At 43.6% G+C, this 22,508-nt stretch overlaps 1 protein-coding gene across 4 annotated transcripts in view; it reads left to right on the top strand.

Moving 5' to 3' along the window:
* Positions 1-453: 453 nt before the first annotated feature.
* CERKL (CERK like autophagy regulator) overlaps positions 454-22,508 on the top strand; it is a 66,968-nt gene continuing 44,913 nt past the window's right edge. For 2 of the 4 annotated variants that reach the window (XR_013228009.1, XM_077319547.1), the window contains exon 1: positions 460-938. Coding sequence is in view for 3 of the 4 variants with exons in the window: in XM_077319547.1 (XP_077175662.1) it covers positions 698-938 (241 nt within the window). In the remaining variant the exon portion in view is untranslated. Of the gene's footprint in view, positions 939-22,508 lie in introns of all 4 variants that reach the window. The other 2 variants (XM_077319549.1, XM_077319548.1) reach the window with 2 other exon arrangements.

Consider the following 22,508-nt stretch of genomic DNA (forward strand, 5'->3'; position numbering starts at 1 on the left):
CCATGCTCAGCGTTGCAGTTAAGAGCTGCAGTTTCCAATCTGGCAAACTGGGTTTGATTCCCCACTCATCCTCCACATGCAGCCAGCTGGGTGACCTTGGGCTAGTCACAGTCCTGTTAGAGATGTTCTCACAGAACAGTTCTGTCAGAGCTCTCAGCCCCACCTGCCTCACAGGGCATCTGTTGTTGGGAGAGGAAAGGAAGGTGCTTTGAGCCACTTTGAGACTCCTTCGGGTAGAGAAAAGGATAAAAACCAACTCTTCTTCTTCTTCAAATCCCACTTTTACCTACTCCCCCTAACACAGCCAGACTTAATCCCAGCTCCATGGCGAATCCTTATCTATTGCTGGCCGTTCCTTCATCTCAGCTCCATTTTTTTCCCGCCTTTTCCCAGGCAGGCCCGCCAGAAAGTTAGAGCGCGAGGCGAGAGGAGCGCGCGCGGCTGTGTCCCGTGGCCCTGGCGAGCTAAGAAGCGTTAACGGCCGAAAAGGGGGAGGGGGACGCGCGGCTGGCTCGGAACGTTCCGAGAGGAGACGGCGCGCGAAGGCGCGTCTCGGGCCGCCTCTTGACCTCTCCCCAGCCGCTTTAGCCGGCCCAGGGCCGAAGGGGGCGGAGAGTCGCTGGCTTGTTGGCTGCCTTGGTAGCGGCCGGGACGCGCCGGGATCCTCCCCCCCCCCCTCTCCGCTTCTGGGCGAAGGATGGCGCGCCCCGCCGGGAGGCTGGCCTGGGCCGAGAGGCGGGGGTCGGAGGGGGGCAGCGGCGCCTCCTCCCCCTCCTCTGCAGCGGGGGTCGCCCAGAGGGGCGATAAGTTGGAGGTGGCGGCGTCAGCGTCGGCCCCTCTCCTCAGGGGGATCTTCCGGATCGGCCCGCAAAGCTGCGACGTGGTGCTGAGCGCCGAGAGGCTCAGCTGGAGCCCCATCCAGCCCGAGAGCCCCGCAGGTGAGTCGGGGGGAGAGAGGGGCTGCTTGGCTCCAAGGGGGCGTCGCCCAGTCATTGTGCAGCTTCCAGAAAACGCAAAGAGCGATAGTTTTCATCCAGAGTGAAGTTTTATTCAAACAGGTTCGATGAAGAAGAGTTGCTTTTTTTATACGCCGCTTTTCGCTGCCCGAGGAAGCTTCAAAGCGGCTGACTGTCACCCTCCCCGCAACAGATCTCCTGTGAGGTAGGTGAGGCTGGGAGAGCTCTGAGAGAACAGCAACAGGACAAGGTCACAGAGCTGGCTGCATGTATCTCAAAGTGGCTTGCAATTGCCTTCCCTTCCTCTCCAAACACAGACACCCTGTGAGGTGGAGCTGAGAGAGCTCTGACAGAACTGTTCTGCAAGAACAGCTCTAGCTGGACAGTCACCTAGCTGGCTGCACGTGGAGGAGCAGGGAATCAAACCCGGCTCTCCAAATTAGAGGCTGCTGTGCTTGACCACTACTTATAGTTGGTTCCCAATACTCCGTTTGTAGAATTTATTTTGTTATTTATTTTTCAAAACTCTGCCTCCCCTTCTCTGTGGGCTCAGGTACAATATGTCAGGTACAGTTCAGTTAAAACATTTAAATATTAATTGTTAAATCATTAAATTTTAATTATTAAATGTTAAATATTAAATATTAATTTAATAATATAATTTAAATATTATATTAGTTATTAAAATTGATTTCCATTAAAACCCAGGAGCTCATCACCTTCTCTTGGTGGGAGGGAGGTAGATCAGAATGCTGAGATGACATTAGCTATATGTTGTCTTGATGTTCTTATTTATGTGTGTCAGGAGGCCAGTTGTTGCTCGTCTTGTTTGGGCCTCAACCATAGGGTAAGAAGCCAAAAGATCTATATTCCTCGGAGGAGGAATAAGCTTCCTGTGGGAAAAGCAATACTCCAAAATGGCAGAGAGGATGCAGATTCTCTAAGTATTTATACTTCTCATTGCAATACAGTCACATGGTCAATTACATGGTAACCCCCAGTTCAATCCCCAAAGTGTCTTATGTTGTGGGCAGTGCTGGAGTTTGTGTGGCGGTGCGTTGGTGGGGTGTAAAGATGGTGCTGGAGGGCGTTACTTTTGTTTATTACAGTGGTTCTCAACCTTCCTAATGCCGTAACCCTTTAATGCCGTAATCCTCATGTTGTGGTGACCCCCAACCATACAATTATGCAAGTGTTCTTTCACAGAAATTAAACTGAAACTGACCTATGGTGTGAAGATCCATTGTTCATGACTGTATATAAATTGTTTTTTCCCCCCGAAGTTTCACAGTTCAGTTCTGTCTCTTGTCCCACCGTGCTGATCTCCCTCTTTTCCGCTGCTCCAGACAGATGAATGTTCTATCATGATCTACTCCGAAAGGCTGTTGTGTGGATGCAGCCCCCGCCAAGCTGCTCGCCTGCCACGACCCCTGTGAAAGGGCCGTTCAACCCCCAAAAGGGACCCGACCCCCAGGTTGAGAACCACTGGTTTAATAGATGGATGTATTAAGTACAGCATAATGCCAGCCATTCTTAGATAAAACAAATACAAACTACATAATATAAAACATTTTAAAAATATTAAAATTCCTAATCTTCTTTCAGAGTCAAATCACTACAGAAGGTAGCATTTGTTTACTTCCATAAATAATTGTCATAGTCTGATGGCTGCTGAACAAAACTTAGCTGTCTGCTTACAATACTTTTATTGTGCAAATGATTATAGAATCATAGAATAATACAGTTGGAAGGGATTTCATGGGTCATCTAGTCCAACCCCTTGCACTATGCAGGCCACTCACAATCCTTGCTTTCCCGCCGGCATCCCTGACTTCACGCTGCCCACTGGGGGGCACTGCCATTAGCAGCTGTGCAGTGCCACGCCGAGGGGGAGCCCCAGCCATGTTGGCCAGTGGCAGGGCAGCCAGCCCCGAGGCAGCAGCCGGGGAGGAGGCCGAGGAGGAGCCACGGCCCGGTACAGACTGATCCACGGACCGGTACCAATCCCCTGGATCGAGGGTTGGGGACAGCTGGTGTACAGGACTAATGGGCTTTCAAGTGTTTTTGAACTTTTCATCAGACTGGATGTTATTTAAAAAAAGAGAGAGGGGAAAAAAGATCTGTCTATGATCCTAAGGACTGTGGCTTGCCAGACATTCTGTATAGGATGTTCTGCCCTTGGTCCTCTTTCTCTCCTCTTTCTACATCCTCCCAAATCTTCCAAACTCCTCTTCGAGCAAAGGGATATGAGGGCAGAACAACTCTCCGCAGAGAAGAAATGTTTTAGCAATTTAGAAGAATTAAATATATTGGCTAATTGATGTGTTGCCTAGGAATAAAATGCTATGCTGAAACTTCCCAAGGAATTTTCACTTGATTCTTACTTAAAGATAAATTGCGTCTGAAATGAGAAACGGGACTCTTGTCGCATCTGAAAGAAAAACTATTTTACAACAAAAGATAGAGCTGGATGTCATCCTCATATTGGTGACATCCCAGCCCATAACTCTGAACCAGCTGGGTCCAAGGGCGCATAAAGATGTTGAATAATGTGGGGGAGAGTACCACCCCCTGTGGGACCCCACAAGGGAGTTGATAGGGGTGTGATAACTCCTCTCCAACAGCCACCCTCTGTGTCTGGTTCTGGAGAAAGGAGCACAGCCATTGAAGGGCTGTCCCTTGAATCTTGGCCCCAGCAAGGTGGTGGGCCAACAACTCATGGTCAGCTACGTTGAGCACAGCTGGTGTCGAGATCATCCATCAAGGCAACCAGCACCGTCTCCACCCCATGGCCAGCACGGAAGACAGATTGGCATGGTAAAGGTATCCCCTGTGCAAACACTGAGTCATGTCTGACCCTTGGGGTGACGCCCTCTAGCGTTTTCACGGCAGACTCAATATGAGGTGGTTTGCCAGTGCCTTCCCCAGTCATTACCGTTTACCCCCCAGCAACCTTGGTACTCATTTTACCGACCTTGGAAGGATGGAAGGCTGAGTAAACCTTGAGCTGGCTGCTGGGATTGAACTCCCAGCCTCATGGGCAGAGCTTCAGACTGCATGTCTGCTGCCTCACCACTCTGCACCACAAGAGGCTCAATTGATTAGCATGGGTTGAGCCCTATACTGCTCTCCTGTGAGGCTCAGGGCGATTTACACAAAACGCGAGGAATATACATAAAATCATCATACCAATAACAACAATAACAGTCACAACAGTGGGTTCCAAATTGAACAGAAGGGAACATAGCAATTTATAATACAACAATAACTTACAAAATGTCTAATATAAATCCATAGGGTGGGGTTCAGATCATGTGTGTTGTGATATTTGGAGGACCAGCTGATGTTATTAGGTCGGACTGCCTCTACCAAATGCCTGGTGGAGGAGCCCCCTTTTACAGGCCCTGTGAAATTGTGGGAGTTCAGGCAGGGCCCTGATCTCTTTAGGGAGCTCATTCCACCAGCTGTCGGCCAGGAAAGAGAAAACTCTGGTCCTGGTTGAGGACTGACACGCTTCTTTGGGGCCAGGGATCATCAGCCAGTTGGAGTTGGCAAAGCGTAAGGCTCTCTTGGTGGTATAGGCAGGGAGGCGGTCTCTCAGATACACTGGGCCCAGACCGCGTATGGCCTTGACGGTGATTGCCAGGACCTCAAGCTTGATCCGGAATTCAGTTGGGAGCCAGTAGAGTTGTTGGGGTGCTGGCTGTGTGCCCTCCATGGTGTGTTTGTGAGGATCCTGACTGCGGTTTTCTGCAGTTTCCAGATCAAGGTTAAGGGCAGGCCTGCATAGAGTGACTTGCAGAAGTCTAGTCTAGGAGCCATACTGTTTAGAGTTATTTAGTATATATAAAAGTCAGAGGGATGAATCTGCAAATGAAACTTTATTCCTCAGGTCACTATATGTTTTCAAGGTCTGAATGTTTGAGTACTGTTTTAGAAACACAATGACTTTTGCCACTGTAAACAAAAATGCCTTTGTGCAAATTGTTCTATTCTAGGATACTTCTGGAATTTGGCATTGGGTAGAAACATAATGCAAATGCACTGGATGAAAGTTTTTGCAAGGTTGCTTAAAAAGGTAAAACAATGACTCCATGCACTCCAATTTAATGCAGAAGGAAGTTGGTTTTTTTTAAGAATACATAGAAAGCAGGCAAGAAGTGTGTCATCTATAACTTCACTGAAAGTGTAACGCCTGAACTGAATAATCAATTTCCCAAGGACAGTAAATGATATCAAATAAACATAGATAACATTTAGAGTCCCCTGTAGAGGAGGGGGAACCCCACAAAGATATAATTACATTAATGAGTCTAGTAATAAAAGAACAATCCAGTATGAAATTGTGACATTCAGAGTTCATTTGTAGCCAGATACCTCCCCAAGAGAATATCGAGCAAGGAACAGGGACTCAATGGTTCATCTGTTCTTGACTCACTAAATACTGAGCCTTTGATATACACTGAATACCCTTTTGTTTGGCATTAAGTACGAAACCTTTCTAGATGTGGGTACATGATTTGCTTGTGAGTCAAAGCAATGAGCAGAAAACTGTTTTCTGTTATTTATTGTTGTTGAGCTTACGTCTACATGTGGCTGCATGTGACACTCTACTTGGAGTGGTTTACAGATGTCTGAAGGAGACCACAATAGTCTTGAAAATTCCTTCTTTCTGTCTTCTGTTTATATGTAATTCTGTCAGTGTTGTTGTGTTGGCAAATAGGTAGGATAAGAAGAAGAATAGGGTTGTTGTTGTTTTTTTTTACAGCATGATGGATGAAACTGTTAACAAGCTTGTCAGAAAACCCAAGCTGGGGTTCCTCTGAAACATTGCCCCCCCCCCCCCCAACTAGTAAGCAGTGCTCAAACTCATGGTTCAATGCACACAAAAAGACCAAAATTTTTTGAAAAACACAGGTTTACTGAGCAACACAGTCTGTAGAATTAATTAGCAAAGAACACAATGAAAGCTAACCTTTTCCAGTCACCTGGCATTACGTGGTATACCATTCAAAATTGCAGAGCCCAGACCTGAAAGCTTATGAGCCTGTCCCAAAGGGTTAATGGTTAGTGTAGTGTCACCCTGATCTAAAGCCCAATTATAGTTTCTTGCTCTCTGGTGTCAGGTGGTCTTTGGAATCCAATCAGAGCACTCGTTCACTGGAGCCCCTCCCCCCATCTAGTTACTGAACTGGGTGCAGGTTTTTCACTTAGCCAATTACCACATTCTGCTATCAGGCCTTGAAAGAGATACAGATAGTAGCTATTATTTATTATTATTATTATTATTATCATTTATTATATTTATATACAGCCCTCCCCGGGGGCTCAGGGTGGTTTACATAATAACAAGAACGATACATGGAACAGCCTATAAAACATTTGAATAACCGTGCAATAATAACTGATAATTGTAAACATATAACATTATAATTGTATAACCAATAAACAATAGAACGTTGCAACATACAAACAGGTCCAGAGTGTATAGGTGGTGTTCTGAGGGGGGGCGGGGAGCAGGGGCCCTTTGGTCGCTGTTGGTTATATATATCTGGTCTCAACCGAATGCCTGGCGGAAGAGCTCCTCCTTGCAGGCCCTGCGAAACAGTTTAAGAAAGTTATGAGAAAGGCTTCCACCTTCAAGTGGAAGCAGACCCCCCACACTATTATTTGTGTTAACCACTGGCAGAACTAGGATGCATTGCTTCATAGAGCTAATACTTCCTATGCAGTAGTGATTGACCAAAGTAGAGCAAAACCAGGCCATGGTACTATTCTTTTGTTCCCAGTCTTGTTTTTACCATATCTGTAACAGTAAACAGGCTGTCCTGTTAGTTTTGTTTTCTGCCTTGCTGAAAACATGCAAAACAGGCTCCCCTTCAATATGAAGTTTGGGGTTGTACTACAGAGGCTCCATATTACTGGAACATGAAAGCTCAACACTCTATCCAGATCATGCTGTGCTGAACATTATGTTTTTACTTTGTGGCCTGAGAAACTACTTTTATGATGCCACAGTAAATCAGCCTGAAAGATGCTACAAAACTCTTTTAGTTTTGCACATCTGCATGTAAATGTATTAATTAGATATTGGCAGATGTCATGAATTAATTACCTTGGTTAGTAAATCATTTTGCACTGACATTATTTAAACAGTTGCAGCAACACTTCATATCTTTTGAGTTTTGGTATACACCTAGGGTGTATGAATATATTTTTAAAATGTAAGATGTTGTAAATTTGCATGTCAGAGGTAAGAATGGACAACTTCACGGTTGCTGCTGTATGTGTGAAACAGCTCTAAATATTTGTTTACTTTATTTAAGTATTTTTATGTACTTTCTCCCCCCAGGGAGATCAAAAGCATAAACATCTGTTATTCTTGCCAATTGGCATACATCATGATGTTGACAAACTTTTCCAAGGCTATGAAGATGTTTAGGATAATCTTGACAGAATTGTAAGCATATTAATATTTAAAACGTGTCTTTTTCTGTTGTAGCTGGTCGACATTTTTTGTCTTGTCACAAATATTGAGGTGTGAAATAATTGTAGAAAAATTAATGATTAATTTTGTCTCGTTTTTCTGAAATTTATTTTTAGAGAATTTCTCTGATGCTGTCATGGGAAACTACCCATTTTATTACTGCTAATAATAATAATATTGAATCTTAGTATTTAGAGGATGTACAAGTACAATTAGAATTGCTCTGAATTTCAAGCAATACGTAATTGTATTCTTTCATCAAATCTTGTTGCATGTGCTTCTCATGAAAGAATTTGGGTATTAATTTCTGCCACTTGTGTCTTCAGATCTGGACATTCTGTTCAAACATAATGTGTTGTATATTTGATACATATATAACTATTCTGCCATAAGGGTCTGCGATTATTTTAGACAGCAACTGATTTTATGATAGTATTGGGTTTCTTTCACATATGCTTATGTTTTTGTCCAGATGAACCCAAAGCACATCTGTTACTTTTTGTGATGGTATCTGCTGTTCCCTTTTCGAATTTGACTTTTTGTGAATTACAGCTGTAACTTTGAAAGGTTTTTAGTATTTTTGGCTCTTTTGGAAATATGTCTTTGGTGTTATTAATGTTTTGTTTTTGTTGTACTGTTATTATCACATGTATTAGACTCAGTTGCACAATTTGCTGTGTTATATTATTTGTTTTAAATAATTTAACTTTCAAAAGTAAGCGGAAACATTCACTTCTACCTTGCTTACAATAGTAAAATACTGCATTGCAGACCTATTGATATAGATCACCCTTTCTCAACTTTTTAAATTCTGAGATCCCCCTGAAATATTCTTCAGGCTTTGAGAAACCCCAGGAATATTGCAATAGCGCAGAATATTGTTGAGAAGTATAGCTGTGTACACACACACCCAGGGTCCCTCCCCTTCCCATCCTTTCCAGTCCCATCATTGACCATTTTGGGGGGCAGTAGAGTCAACCATATATGGTCATATCACTTGATGAATGTTTAGCAAATTTTAAAAATATATGTATAAATTAATTAACTCCCACCCATTCAGGAAGTCCTTCCAAGACTGATAGGAAATCCCAGGGTTTCACAAAACCCTGGTTGAGAAAGCCAGATGAGATGTCGGAGGTCCATGAATGTGAACTAGTCTGTTTGCAGATGGATTACTTAGATCAGTACTCACATGCATAAACATAAAAAATGCATCTTGTGCCTATAGCTGCTTTCATGCTGGCAATGTCTGCTAGATTTGAACTGTTATCTGAATCTACTCCAAAAGTCAGATCAGTTAAAAAAAAAAGTTCTCCATTAAAAAAAAATTGGTTCCGTTTGCAGAGTCCCGTTCCAAAATGAGAAGTTTGTCCATCTCTACAAGAACTGTGGTCACTTTTCTGTAGTCCAGATAAAACTCAGTTTCTAAATTCCCAGCAAGAAAATATGGCATCTGATTATTGGACCCCATACTGGAGCCATCTCAGAAGCTAATAAAAAAGTGGGCAAGGATTCTAATAACTGGATCCTCAGGGAAGCAAACAAATATACAACACTTTCCTCAGGGAAGCAAACAAATCCCACATTGTTCTAAGCTCAGGTCTGCATTTGGATCTAGTTGTGCTCTCTGTTGTATTATTGAGAATGTGATGAGATCAGAATGGCAGCAGTGAATACTTTATTTCATCCTATCATCTAGAACAGTGGTCCCCAACCTTTTTATCACCGGGGACCGGTCAATGCTTGACAATTTTACTGAGGCCGGGGGGGGTAGTCTTTTGCCGAGGGACATCGTCGTGGCCTGAGCCCCTGCTCCACTTGCTTTCCCACCGGCACCCCTGACTTCCTGCCGCCCACTGGGGGGCGCTGCCAGCAGCCACACCGAGGGGGAGCCCCAGCCATGGCGGCCACTGGAGAGCACCAAAGGTGAGCCGGCGGCAGAGTGGCAGGGCAGCCCCCAAGGCAGAATGCAGGGAGGAGGAGGAGCCGCGGCCCGGTACCGAATGATCTACGGACCGGGACTGGTCCCCAGACCGGGGGTTGGGGACCACTGTTCTAGAATTATAGAGTGGCATTGTACTTTTTCAGGATGTTAGTTATTAGGTGCGAAGTCATGTCCAACCCATCGCGACCCCATGGACAATGATCCTCCAGGCCTTCCTCAAAGTCCATTTAAGTTTGAGTTTCCAGGATATCAGGCAATTAAATTTTCCAACCATCTGGTGAAAAGATATAATAATAAATAGATGTAACAATAAAACTTAATCGTCTGGGCATGGAGTTGGGGTCACTGTGGGTGGCTAGGCTGGTAGTTGCGAATTTCCTGAATTCTGCAGGGACCTGGACTAGATGACCTTGGAGGTCCCATCCAACTCTATGATTCTGTGATTCTAATAGAGGCTTTATGAGATGTTATTTACCTCCATTCTATCTAAAACAGTGGTCCCCAACCTTTTTATCACCAGGGACCAGTCAACGCTTGACAATTTTACTGAGTCTTTTGCCAAGGGACATTGCCGCCGCCTGAAAACCTGCTCCGTTTGCTTTCCCACAGGCGCCCCTGACTTCCAGCCGCCCAGTGGGCGGCGCTGCTAGCAGCAGCTGCGCAGTGCCATGCTGAGGGGGAGCCCCAGCCATGGCAGCCGCCAGAAAACACCAATGGTGAGCCAGTGGCAGAGTGGCAGGGCAGCCCCTGAGGCAGCAGCCGGGGAGGAGAACGAGAAGCCGCAGCCCAGTACCTACTGATCTACGGACCGGTCCCGGTCCCCGGACTGGGGGTTGGGGACCACTGATCTTTAGCTGTCCATTTCTACACATTACACTTCTATTAAAAAGAGGAGACATTTTTCTCCAGACCTTTTGGCAACCCTACTCACAGTGGAATCAAGTATTCTAGCAGTAACATGTCTGTGACAAAGAGTATGAAACTTGACTCCATTTTTCACTCCCTTGTTTTCCAGCACAATAAATACTGAGGAAAGTGCCATTAAAAGATAGAACCATCATCAGTTGTCATTGGCTTGGATTTCATTCCAGTGTTGCATTCACTAAAGCAAATTTTGCTAAATTAATGTAATACTTTAATTAATACAGTCAAGGATGGAAGATTGATAGTGACGTCACAGTAGTTTTAGGTGCATATGATATGCATAATATGATGGCGTTGTGTGGGGAGGTTCTAAAAAAACACTACTTTTGTAAGACTGGGGTTTAATTTCTGAACTACTCTTAACTATTCAAAGCCAGAAAAGCTGATTAATTTTCTTTTATGGTTGCAGTTATGCAACAGCTATAATAATAATTTTAAAACACATCCCGGTTGCAAAAAGTAAAGCAGTAATTAAAACCCCCCTCACCTCAAGGGAACAGGAATTAAGGGCTGTTTCATGAATGCTGTGTCTATAGGAGTGAATAGGAGGCAGTTAACTGAAGTTGCAGAAAAAAAGCAGGACACTTTCAAGAAGGGATAAGGATGCAGCTACCTCTTTATTTATTCTATATATTTATTCCTTAGATTTTTAGCCCGCCACTCTCTGGAGACTTGTGGCGAGGTACAATATAACTCCCCCCCCCCCCCGATAAATCATGATAAAACCCCATCACATGACAAAACAGTAAAATATAGCTAAAAGAGGATAAAACAAGATTGGCGGTATAATCCCTCCCCCCTTTCCTGCAGCTGTCCACCCCCCGGGGTGGGATACACTGGATATTATTGCATAAGTTGAAGAGGGTCCCCCATTGTTCCTGGCGGAGACAGATCTTAGAGACAACAGCCGGAAGAAGCAGAACTCTTGCAACTTAGGGCTTACTTTTCTGTAAGCATATAATTGAATGTTGCCTTGGGGATAAGAACAGATTTTCATAAGATAGCGCTATATTAGATGCAGTGTATAATGACTATTTCGTGGCGTAGAGTGGTAAGGCAGCAGAAATGCAGTCTGAATCTCTGCCTATGAGGCTGGGAGTTCAATCCCAGGGTTGACTCAGCCTTCCATCCTTCTGAGGTCGGCAAAATGAGGACCCAGCTTGCTGGGGGGGGGGTAAATGGTAATGACTGGGGAAGGCACTGGCAAACCACCCCGTATTGAGTCTAGAGGGCGTCACCCCAAGGGTCAGACATGACTCGGTGCTTGCACAGGGGATACCTTTACGTTTTCATGACTATTTTAGTTATGTTTTCAGTTGATTGCAGAAAAGTAATGTTTTGCAGCATTACAGAGAGACAACCCAAAGTGGGAAAAAACCTACATTCATTGGTATGGTAGCATTTTGAACAGAGCTCATTTCAGAATGTGACTTCATATATGTCAGCCCATGAAGCTGTTGCAGCTCACAGTATTCCTAAAGTTGCACGGCTGTAACTGTTAACAAGTCTCACAACCTTCGGTAGAAAATCAGTATTGCAGTCCCTCCATGTTAGTTACTGCTCATTAATAATCTAAAGCAGGGGTAGTCAACTTGTGGTCCTCCAGATGTCCATGGACTACAATTCCCATGAGCCCTTGCCAGTGTTTGCACGGACATCTGGAGGACCACAGGTTGACTACCCCTGATCTAAGGCATTTTGTCATTTAAGAGCAGCAAACTCCTTTTGTGATTCCTGCTATGCTTTGAATCCTTTCTATTATCTGCCAGACTGCTTGATTGTTTTCAAGAACATGGCTACAGTTACTAACATAGGATGCTGAATACATTGTAAATCTATTGTTGATCTGAAACTTGATTATATAAGTAGAGATAAATAAATGCTCATTAAAAGGTGAATGTGTTTGCACTTCTACTGTGTTTTGTGTTGTGCCGGAGCAGGAAGAGAAGGAAGGCTTGCTGCCCACAGAATTATTAATGTTTACCAAGCTATTGTGATGGTATGTATCACGCTGTTGTGATGACTGAGCAATGTTTAGGACATACGAAGAAGCATTTGTGAAACAGGAAATATTTGGAATTCCTGTCATGTCCTACAAGTATCTGCAAGTTTAAGAATATTGTAAAGTTTTTGCAAGTCTACTGAGCAACAGTTGTAAGTTTGTAAAAGCCAGTTAAGCTATGTACTGTAAGCGGGGCAAGGTGTAATGTTGTGAGACATTATGCAAGAAAAAGAAAAGGCTGTTTGGCACTATTTTGCACGTATACTCACTGTATTGAATTTGTATGTTAAATGTTAACTGATGGCTTTTAAAATATATATATATTTGTATTGATACTGTAGTAGAGCCTCTTGTGGCGCAGAGTGGTAAGGCAGCAGACATGCAGCCTGAAAGCTCTGCCCATGAGGCTGGGAGTTTGATCACAGCAGCCGGCTCAAGGTTGACTCAGCCTTCCATCCCTCCGAGGTCGGTAAAATGAGTACCCAGTTTGCTGGGGGATAAACGGTAATGACTGGGGAAGGCAATGGCAAACCACCCCGTATTGAGTCTGCCATGAAAACGCTAGAGGGCGTCACCCCAAGGGTCAGACATGACCCAGTGCTTGCACAGGGGGATACCTTTAACTTTATCTTTATCGATACTGTCCGTATTTATGAGTAATTTATTGGACGTGTATACGTAATAGATTTTTTTTTTAATTCTCACTGTGCAGCGTTGTTGAGATTATGCTGCTTGAAGACTGACAGTGAGGGGGCACTCGCCACATCCTTAGTTGATTCCACTGCTGAACTACTCTGATTGAAATTTCTATCCTGATATCTAACTGAGACCATTCTACATGTAGTTTAACCCAGTGGTCCCCAACCTTTTTATCACCGGGGACCGGTCAACACTTGACAATTTTACTGAGGCCCGGACGGGGGTAGTCTTTTGCCAAAGGATGTTGCTACCGCCTGAATCCCTGCTCCACTTGCTTTCCCGCCATCCGCTGGGGGGCTCTACTTGCAGCAGCTGCGCAGTGCCACGCCGAGGGGGAACCCCAGCCATGGTGGCCGCCAGAGAGCACAAAAGGTGAGCTGGCGGCAGAGTGGCAGGGCAGCCCCCCAGGCAGCAGCCAGAAAGGAGGACAAGGAGGAGTCGCGGACAGGTACCAACTGATCTGCGGACCAGCACCGGTCCCCGGACCGGGGGTTGGGGACCAGTGGTTTAACCCATAACTGTGGGTACTGTCCTCTGTGGCCAACAGGACCTTTCTCTGCCTTCCTCTGACAATTTTTCAAATACCTAAAGACAGCAATCATGTCTTCTCTCAACCACCTCTTCTCCAGGCTTAACATTCCCAAGTCCCTCATCTTTTCCTAGGGGTTAATCCCCAGGTCCCAGATCATCTTTGTTGCTGGCCTCTGCAACCTCTCTGTTTTGTCCACATCCTTTTTGGAGTAAGGCCTCCAGAACTGCGCACAGTACTTCAAGTGCAGACTGACCAATGCAGTATACTGTGGGAACTATGAAATGTTGCGATCTTGATGTGATGCTTCTATTGATACAACCTAAGATTGCATTTGCCTTCTTTATTGCCACATCACACTGTCTGGTCATACTTAGTTTACAGTCCATAAATATCCCAAGATCCCATTCACACACCCTGCTACCCAGAAGTGTCTCTCATCCAGAATGCACACTTCTTATTTTTGTGACCCAGATGTAGAACTCGACACTTAACTTTATTGAACTGCATCTCATTTCCCAATTTTCCAGCATGTTCAGATCTTATTGAACTCTGGGGTTTTTGTTATACCTCCCAGTTTGGTGTCATCTGCAGATTTAATGAGGTGCGCCTCCACCCCCTCATCTAGATCATTGATAAAAATGTTTAAAAGTACTGGACCCAGTAACGAGCCTTGTGGCACCCCACTGCTCACTGCTCCAGTCTGATGAAATACCATTGACAACCTCTCTTTGGATGTGGTTATTTATTTGTTTGATTTATATCCTGCTTCTATTGGGGATCATCTTACGGTGGGTTACAGTTATAAAATATAAAGCCCCACAAAGTTCCCAACCCCTCTAACCATCCAAAACTCCAGTCCCCAGTCCTCCAGCTTAGTCCTCAGAACATGGGAAATCAAGGTAAACAACATCAACTGGGTTTCCATGATCTAGTATGTTCGTCAATCAGAGAACGAAACCAGATTGGTCTGGCAGAACCTGTTGGAGCCAAATCTATGTTGACTTCCCAGGATCAACGAATTGTCCTTCAGATGTTTGTAGATTTCCATTTTTAAAATCTGCTTCATTATCTTCTCTGTAATTGAGGTCAGACTTACTGGCCTGTAGTTTCCTCCCATTTTTGAAGGTTGGGCTAATATTTGCTCTTCTTTTCCCTCCAGTACGTCAAGAGGTCCTAAAGATGATGGACAAGGGTTTGGCAAGCTGTCCAGAAAGTTCTTTGAGCACTCTCAGGTGCACATAGAATCATAGAATAATAGAGTTGGAAGAGACCTCATGGGTCATCTAGTCCAACCCCCTGCACTATGCAGGACACTCACGTCCCAATCGCTCCTCTACTGTAACCTGCCACCCCCTTGAACCTTCACTGAATCCATCTCTCGGTCATATGGCTATCTAGCCTCTGTTTAAAATTTTCCAAAGATGGTCCAGGAGATTTGAATTCATCCAGTGCAGCCAAGTGCTTCTCGGTAACATCTCTGTCCATATCAGCCTGTCCACTCAGACATTATACCTTGCCTACTACCATCCCTAGATGTGTCCATATTCTTTTGGGAAAACACAGAGGCAAAATAGGTACTTAGCTTTTCTGCTTTCTCTCTGTCCTTTGTCAGAGACTCTCCATCTTCACCCAACAGGAGGGCCTATTGCCTCATTTACCTTATGTTTGCTCCTCACATATCTGAAGACGCTTTTCTTGTTATAGTGGGCTTCCCTGACTAGTCTCTGATCACTCCCAGCTTTGGCTTCTTCGCTAGTTGACCTACAGTGTCTAGTAACCTGCAGATATTCTTCTTTAGAGGACTGTCCTTCCCTCCATTTCTTGAACATTTATTTTTCTTCCTTAGCTCCTCCTGAACTTCTCTGAAGAGATACTGGTGCACTCAAAGAAATGAGTGAACAATGCATATTTGGTTTGAAGGGAAACCCAAATAATCTCTTTTTATTTATCCTACAACAGTGTATCTTCCTTGTATGTTTTAAACTTGTCAATGAGGTATATAGGAAAATATGCTTAGCTTGGCAAACCTGTCAATCTCTGAAGCAACAGATGTTATGCTTTGCTTAGCACTGTGTATCATGGAAACAGAATAATTCTTAGCAAAACAAAAAATGATGACATGATGACATAATTCCAGATACCAGCATTAAATCAATGATCATGAAGCCGCTATATAAATATTTTTAAAGAAGATTAAAAAGTGAAAGCAAATGAAGTCTATTCTTTCAGTATTCTGTTTATTTAGAGCACTCATTAGCTCCATTCTCTCAAAAGAGCCAGTTTGGTGTAGTGGTTTGGAGTATGGACTTCTAATTTGGCATGCCAGGTTCGATTCTGCACTCCCCCACATGCAGCCAGCTGGGTGACCTTGGGCTCGCCATGGCACAGATAAAACTGTTTTGACCAAGCAGTGATATCAGGGCTCTCTCAGCCTCACCCACCTCACAGGGTGTCTGTCATGGGGAGAGGAAAGGGAAGTCGACTATAAGCCGCTTTGAGCCTCCTTCGGGTAGAGAAAAACGGCATATAAGAACCAACTCTTCTTCGTCGTCTTCTTCTTCTTCAGGATGGTCAATGTTTTTCACAATAATATCAAATTACGTTGTAGAAACCATTGAGAGTCATGAACAGTAAGCAAAAGCTGCACACAACGGCAGTATAACATCAAAATCAGGAATTGGAATCAATAAATCGGTTGAATAGTAAAAATTAAGTAAAGAAATCTAAACTGATAACACACTGCCTAGGCAAAAAGTTTGCTGCCTGGTGTATATAAGTTTTAAAGGCTAGGTGCAGGATAGACTGCTGTGACATTTACTGCATGGAGGCCAGGATGCCGAACTACTGCCTGGCGTTTGCCACGGGGCAGGTTGCCTTGCCTCTTCCTGGTTCCACAATGGGGAGCTATTAGCCCATCGCATGCGGTCCTCCCCAGATTCGTGCTCCTGCATGGGAGCTGGGATGGCGAGTTTCCGCCATGCTGTGGGGTGGCTTGGGCACGTTCAAGCCAAGTCAAGTTTATTTACATGGTCACAGACCAGAATGCAAATAAAACTTTAAAACTTCAAACAATATAAAAAACTATTGGGATTTCCCCCCCAATAAAATTAGCTAAAAGGTCATGGTGATGGTGGGTAATCTTGAATCACGTGGATGCAGAATTTTGCTTTCTGCAGTGAAACTCGAGGCCTTTCATCCTTAAGTAATTCTTGGACCAATCTGCTTCTGTTAGGTATGGCTTCATGTCCAGAAGTGGCTGGATAAGTTTGCTGCAGGCTGTGGGTTGCGAAGGTCAGTGTAAGAAGATGTGTTCCATTGTTTCCACGTCCCTTAAAGGGCAGGTGCACAATCTCTTTGAGATTGGAGTTCTTTTATATTTGCCCTCCAGAAATGCTGTAGGCATGGCCGAACATCTTGCTAGTGTAAAGGCACCTCTATATTTATTGATACCAATTGATGAGAGATAGGCAGCTGGTTTTAATGTATATCTCATAGTTGGCGATGAGAGAAAAGCTGGAGTGTTTGCTATGTCCATTTGCCTTTCAGTGTCTTGTATTCTTTTGCCTGAGGACTCGCTTAGCCTGATCTTCACCCAGTCTAAGTAAGTCTCTTGGGGAGAAGCCCAGACACGCAAGTTTAGTCTCGGTAGCTTTAAGCCAACTAGATTAAAAAGGGTCTTGGAGAATCAAAGGAAGAAGCCCTTGGGCTCTGAGGTTTATATTGAGCCAAAAATATAGGGATCGGAGACAGACCCTTGCCTCAATTCAACATGCCAGTTTTGAGTCATATCATGGCATTTGAGACACATCTGGGATAATCTCATAGCTGACTCCTGTACCAGTTCAGGCCTAAGCCTGGGAACAAAAATAATTATAATAGCATTTCAGTGGTAAAATATCCCCAATCTCTTCCTTTAGTTTCAGCCAATTCACTTTAAGATTATAACTCTGTTTTTGTCCATGCAGATTCCATGGTATCCTGTATATACTTTGGGTTGGTTCAAGGAGATTCCTTCCTCCTTTATTCACCAGAGGAAAAACTGTTTGGATCCAACCCAATCTGTACAGCTTCTGCCTAGGAACAAAGATAGCTTAGAAAAGCTTACTAAAAAGTATGATACCAGCTAATTTTCAAACCCAGCAAGCCAACTCCTTAGTTTTAAACATAACTAGCCCTATTTCCTGTGCTTAATTTTTTTTGAAAGCTTAGGATAAGAATTTAGGATCTGAGATTTTATCCTGTAGGCATCTGAACATCTATTGCTGGATGTCAGAAGCCACTGCAACTGGAGAGGAGGGTCTGCCTAAAACCCAAAGGTTCCCTCATTTGCATGCCAGTTTCTTACTTCCACCCAGTATATGTAAATTGGCCACCTGTTTGTTTTTTGTATGTATTCCAGCTGGGGTTGGCCATGCAGTTGACCATGGATGTTAGATGCTCAGAGAATATGGAATCCCTACTCTGCCATGCAGAATCAGAACAGAGAGAGATAGCATTTAAAACCAGAAGGATTTAGTTGCCAACTTGCCACATATGTTTCTTAAAGGAATTACCATCATAGACTTTCTGCCACCTTTCCTGAATGTAATCCCTAATGTGAGCCAGTGTGGCTAGTGGTTAAAAGTGGAAGACTCTAATCTGGAGAAGCAGGTTTGGTTCTCCACTCCTCCACATGCAGGCAGTTGGGTGACCTTGTGTGAGTCAATGTTCTCACAGAGCAATTATGTCAGAGCTCTCTCAGCCCCATCCACCTCACAGGGTGTCTGTTGTGGAGAGAGGAAGGGGAAGTTTGTAAACTGCTTTGAGACTCCAGGTAGTGAAAAGCAGGGTATAAAAAACCAGCTCTTCCCTTCTTCGGATGTACATTTTTTTTTGTTATGTAGAGGCAATTGGTAGGAGTAAGGCAGGAGACATAAATAAGGAACTATATTAATTTACAATAAAATGAATTTTACCTTTTTGCCATGTGCAATTAACAAATCTGTTCCAAATAGGAATACCATTAATTTTCTGCACTCATCTCAATCTGTTGTTGTGTTCAGTGGTAAGTTAAATTAATGCATTTCAATTTATGCAACACTTATGTACAGTTCTAGATATTATTGGAAATGCCAGCTTAAAAAAATTAAATTTTTCATCCATCAGCTTACTATTCTTGACCTGATTGACAAATCTGATTCACAGGTGGACATAATGATTACAAGCACCATGTAGTGCAACACATGGCACCAAACAACATGGGGGAAACACTGCACAGTTTGACTGGAAGTCATTTTGTGGTCTGAATGCCAGGCACATGTACATTGTATCTAGTACATCAGAGGTACAAATAACCTCAAGGTTTAACCCATCCACTAGCATGTAAAATCAGAAAGTTGTCTTCATTTAGTGAAAAGCTGTATGATACACCTGCTTCGATAGTGTGTCAAGTACTTTAAATGTATACTACATCTTTTTTTTTTTTTTACCAAATGTGCCAGATTAAAAACTGTAAGCGTGGATACATTCCCATATGCCATTTTAAATCTCTCTCCAAGTTGAAAACAGTCAGTGAAGGAAATAAGTAGTATTTTTGTTCAGTTGCATGTTTGGCTTGTCACAAATGTGTGTGTGTGTGTGTGTGTTTGTATATGTGTTCCTGGCTGCTCTAGCAACTTGCCGAAAGGGGAAGTACCACTCATTTCCATTCATGTGCAGCTCTGTGCTTCCTGCTATTTTTCTATCTGGTTGTTCTGATCAGCATTTAAAAAAAGCTGAATGTGGTTAATATTTAAATTGGGGACCACCAAGGAAGCCCAGGGCTGCTACACAGAGTCAGGCAATGGCAAACTTCCTCTAAATATTTCTTTATTTGAAAACCCTACAGGGTCCCCATAAGTTAGTTGCGACTTGACAGCTAGGGTTGTGCAATTCGGCCACCAAAGTAACCATTTGCGCCTGGCACAGCCAGCGCCACACCATGGGGGTGGAGGCGTGGGCGCCAGTACGCCAGGTGACACAGACATATAGGTGCCTGCGTGTGTGCGCCCACTGGCACGCCAACACCTGCGCCTCCTCCCACGCCACTCCCCCCATGGTGTTGCAGTGGCTGCACCGGGGGCAAATGGCCACTTTGGTGACTGAATCGCATAACTCTACTTTCCATAGCTTAATTTTTTAATGGCACAGAGGTAAATTACATCACCTGTTAAATAACTTGCTAGTAAACCTGTGTTAAAAGTATGGGATTTTTTTTTTCTTCAGTTAGTTGACAACCATATAACTAGGTTGTTAAAAGAAGAAACCTAACCTTTTAAAGCCTATGAACACCTTTAGTATTCTGACAGATATTGACACAATCACAAATGGCCACCATGGAAGTGGTGCCAACCACAAAATGGCTACCATAGGAGGCAGAAATACACAGAGAGAGAAACCATTTGTTCATGGGATGGAAAGTGCGGGCTGGCACCACACCAGGAGAATGATGTAAACTGCTTTGCACTCTATGGAAAATGGTGGGGTATAAATTAAGTAAATGATACATATAACTGAAAGGTTGACTCAGCCTTCCATCCTTCCGAGGTCGGCAAAATGAGTACCCAGCTTGCTGGAGGCTAAATGATAAAGACTGGGGAAGGCACTGGCAAACCACCCCGTATTGAGTCTGCCATGAAAACGCTAGAGAGCGTCACCCCAAGGGTCAGACATGACTCGGTGCTTGCACAGGGAATACCTTTACATATAACTGAAAATGGTAGTAGGACAAAAGATTTGTTGGTCAGCTGTGAAGGTGAGGCTGGGAAAGGGGAAAGAATATGAGGATTATCAGGAGGAGGGGAAGAGAGAATAATGTGGGAAGGGGAATACAGAGGAAAGGGATATGCCTCCCTGCAAGTCCTTGAGAGTTCCCTACCATTCAAACCCAGCCGTAGCCATCTCCACACAACTGGCCCCATTTAGGCCCATCAGCCATTTTGGGAGGGGTGTGTGCATTGACCATCTATGGTGATATCATCATCCAATAAATGTTTAACAATTTTTAAAAACTATGTTAAGAATTAACTCCCATTCATTCAGGAAACCCTTCCAGGGCCATCAAGAAACCCCAGAGTTTCATGAAACCCCAGCTGAGAAAGCCTAATCTAGGGAGAAGGAAAAGGTTAGGCTCACTCCCTCCTTTCACAACAGGTCAGATCCAGCCACACCAACCATGTTGTTCAGTGCTGCATGTGGACTATGAGGAATGTGCATCTTTGTTCATTTTGCATGTGCAGTTCTTAATCCAGAAGAGCAGTCTATGTGCAGAAGACGTCTTTGGTCTCAGTTTGTGTTTGATTAAATAAATAACTCAAAAAGACACAACAAACTTCTTCAAAAGTGTACATTTGTGTACAGCAATACATGCATAAATTCTACAAATGCATGCATAACTACATACCAAATTCGAACACAGAAAGATTTTATTTCTTTACTGATGAAACTTATTTTTATATTTCTTGCTGGGCATTGAAAATAGATGTGTAATTCCACTTGTCTAAATCATTGTTCATCTAACAATGAGGTGATTTTAAGACTACAGTTCTCTGAAATTTCTGCCCAGGTTGTGTAGGTGTCCATAATCCAATGGAGGCAGTCTGTCCATGGTAACATAATTTTAGCAGAACGCACACTTGAATGCCCATCTGAGTGCATACGACATTGAAAGCATTGCAGGGCAAATAAACAGTGTGTTTCCATTCTCATATCTATTCTATTGAGGGGGCTATAGTTGGGCTTGAAGAACATGCACCCAAGGAGGGATGCTCTCTGAGCTAATCTCCCCCCACCCCACCCCCAATCCCTAGAATAATTTAAACAACCAAGTGCCACCTGGTGGACTCTCTTCTTGCCCAAAGCTCTGTGGAGCCAGTGGGCAGGAAGACTCAGAAGGCAGCCGTGCCCAGGAGCTCAGCTTGTGGCAGCCATCTGTCAGAGACCCCTTTTGCCCAACTGTTCCTAAAAGTTAAGTGTGAGGGCCTAGCCAAGCCACGTTGGTTGAGGCTAAGAATCAGTCTCAACATTCCAGCCCACCCTCTTTTAACCTGCACAAAAGGGCAGGCAATTTCAAGGCTCCTATGGAGTTGCACTTGGAGGGTGTATACTAAAGAGCATGCGTCCAGTTCCTTTTCTCTGTTTGCACATGAAGCTGAAGGGAAACTAACTGGAGAACAAGAATTCCTCCCTGTTTGTTTTCAAGGCTAAAGTGAGGACTATGAGGAATTTTTGAAGACAGTTTTGTGTGTTACCTTTAATTCTCACCCGAAACCATTTTATTGTAGCTCTGTTCCATAATAATATCGTATACCTTAGGTAGGTGCATAGCACATGCTGGCAGAAATTAATGTCTCTCAGGCATACTTTAATGTATTGAAAATGTGGGCATGTGGAGAAACTGAGTACAATTAGCGTCAAGCAGATAAATCCAGCTCTAATCCTGTTTATGCTCTACATCAGGCAGATGTGCCAGAATTGATTTGGACAAGCTCTTGGCTTATAATAATAATTTTTAAGTGCCAAGTCGTATTGTTTTGAGGAAGGCCTTTCTTAAAAATGCTAAGCGTTCTTAAGAGAAGTAAACGTAACAAGTGCAACCTGCTTCATGGAGAGCTTTGCATTTATAGCGCTGGAAGAAATTGGCAGGAAACATTATCTTTACTCCTTGTAATTAAATTGACTTTAAAAATACAATGGGAAGTGGGTAATGAATTAAATAAATAGCATGATATCTAATGTATACTTAAATCCCTTGTAAGAACAGATGGTACCCTGTATCCTTGTAGGTAATACGAGAAGATAGTTAATGTTTTGAAACTGCTCGCAATAATCGGTATGATACTAATGAACAGATAATTCTTGGATGGAAAAAAATAATTCATGAGCAATCTACTTTTTTTTTGCAGGGGTAGTTTATTTAGAGGATAATAAACATGGTGCATATAAAT

This window comes from Paroedura picta, chromosome 2 (assembly GCF_049243985.1).
Source record: "Paroedura picta isolate Pp20150507F chromosome 2, Ppicta_v3.0, whole genome shotgun sequence".
Classification (NCBI taxonomy): domain Eukaryota; kingdom Metazoa; phylum Chordata; class Lepidosauria; order Squamata; family Gekkonidae; genus Paroedura; species Paroedura picta.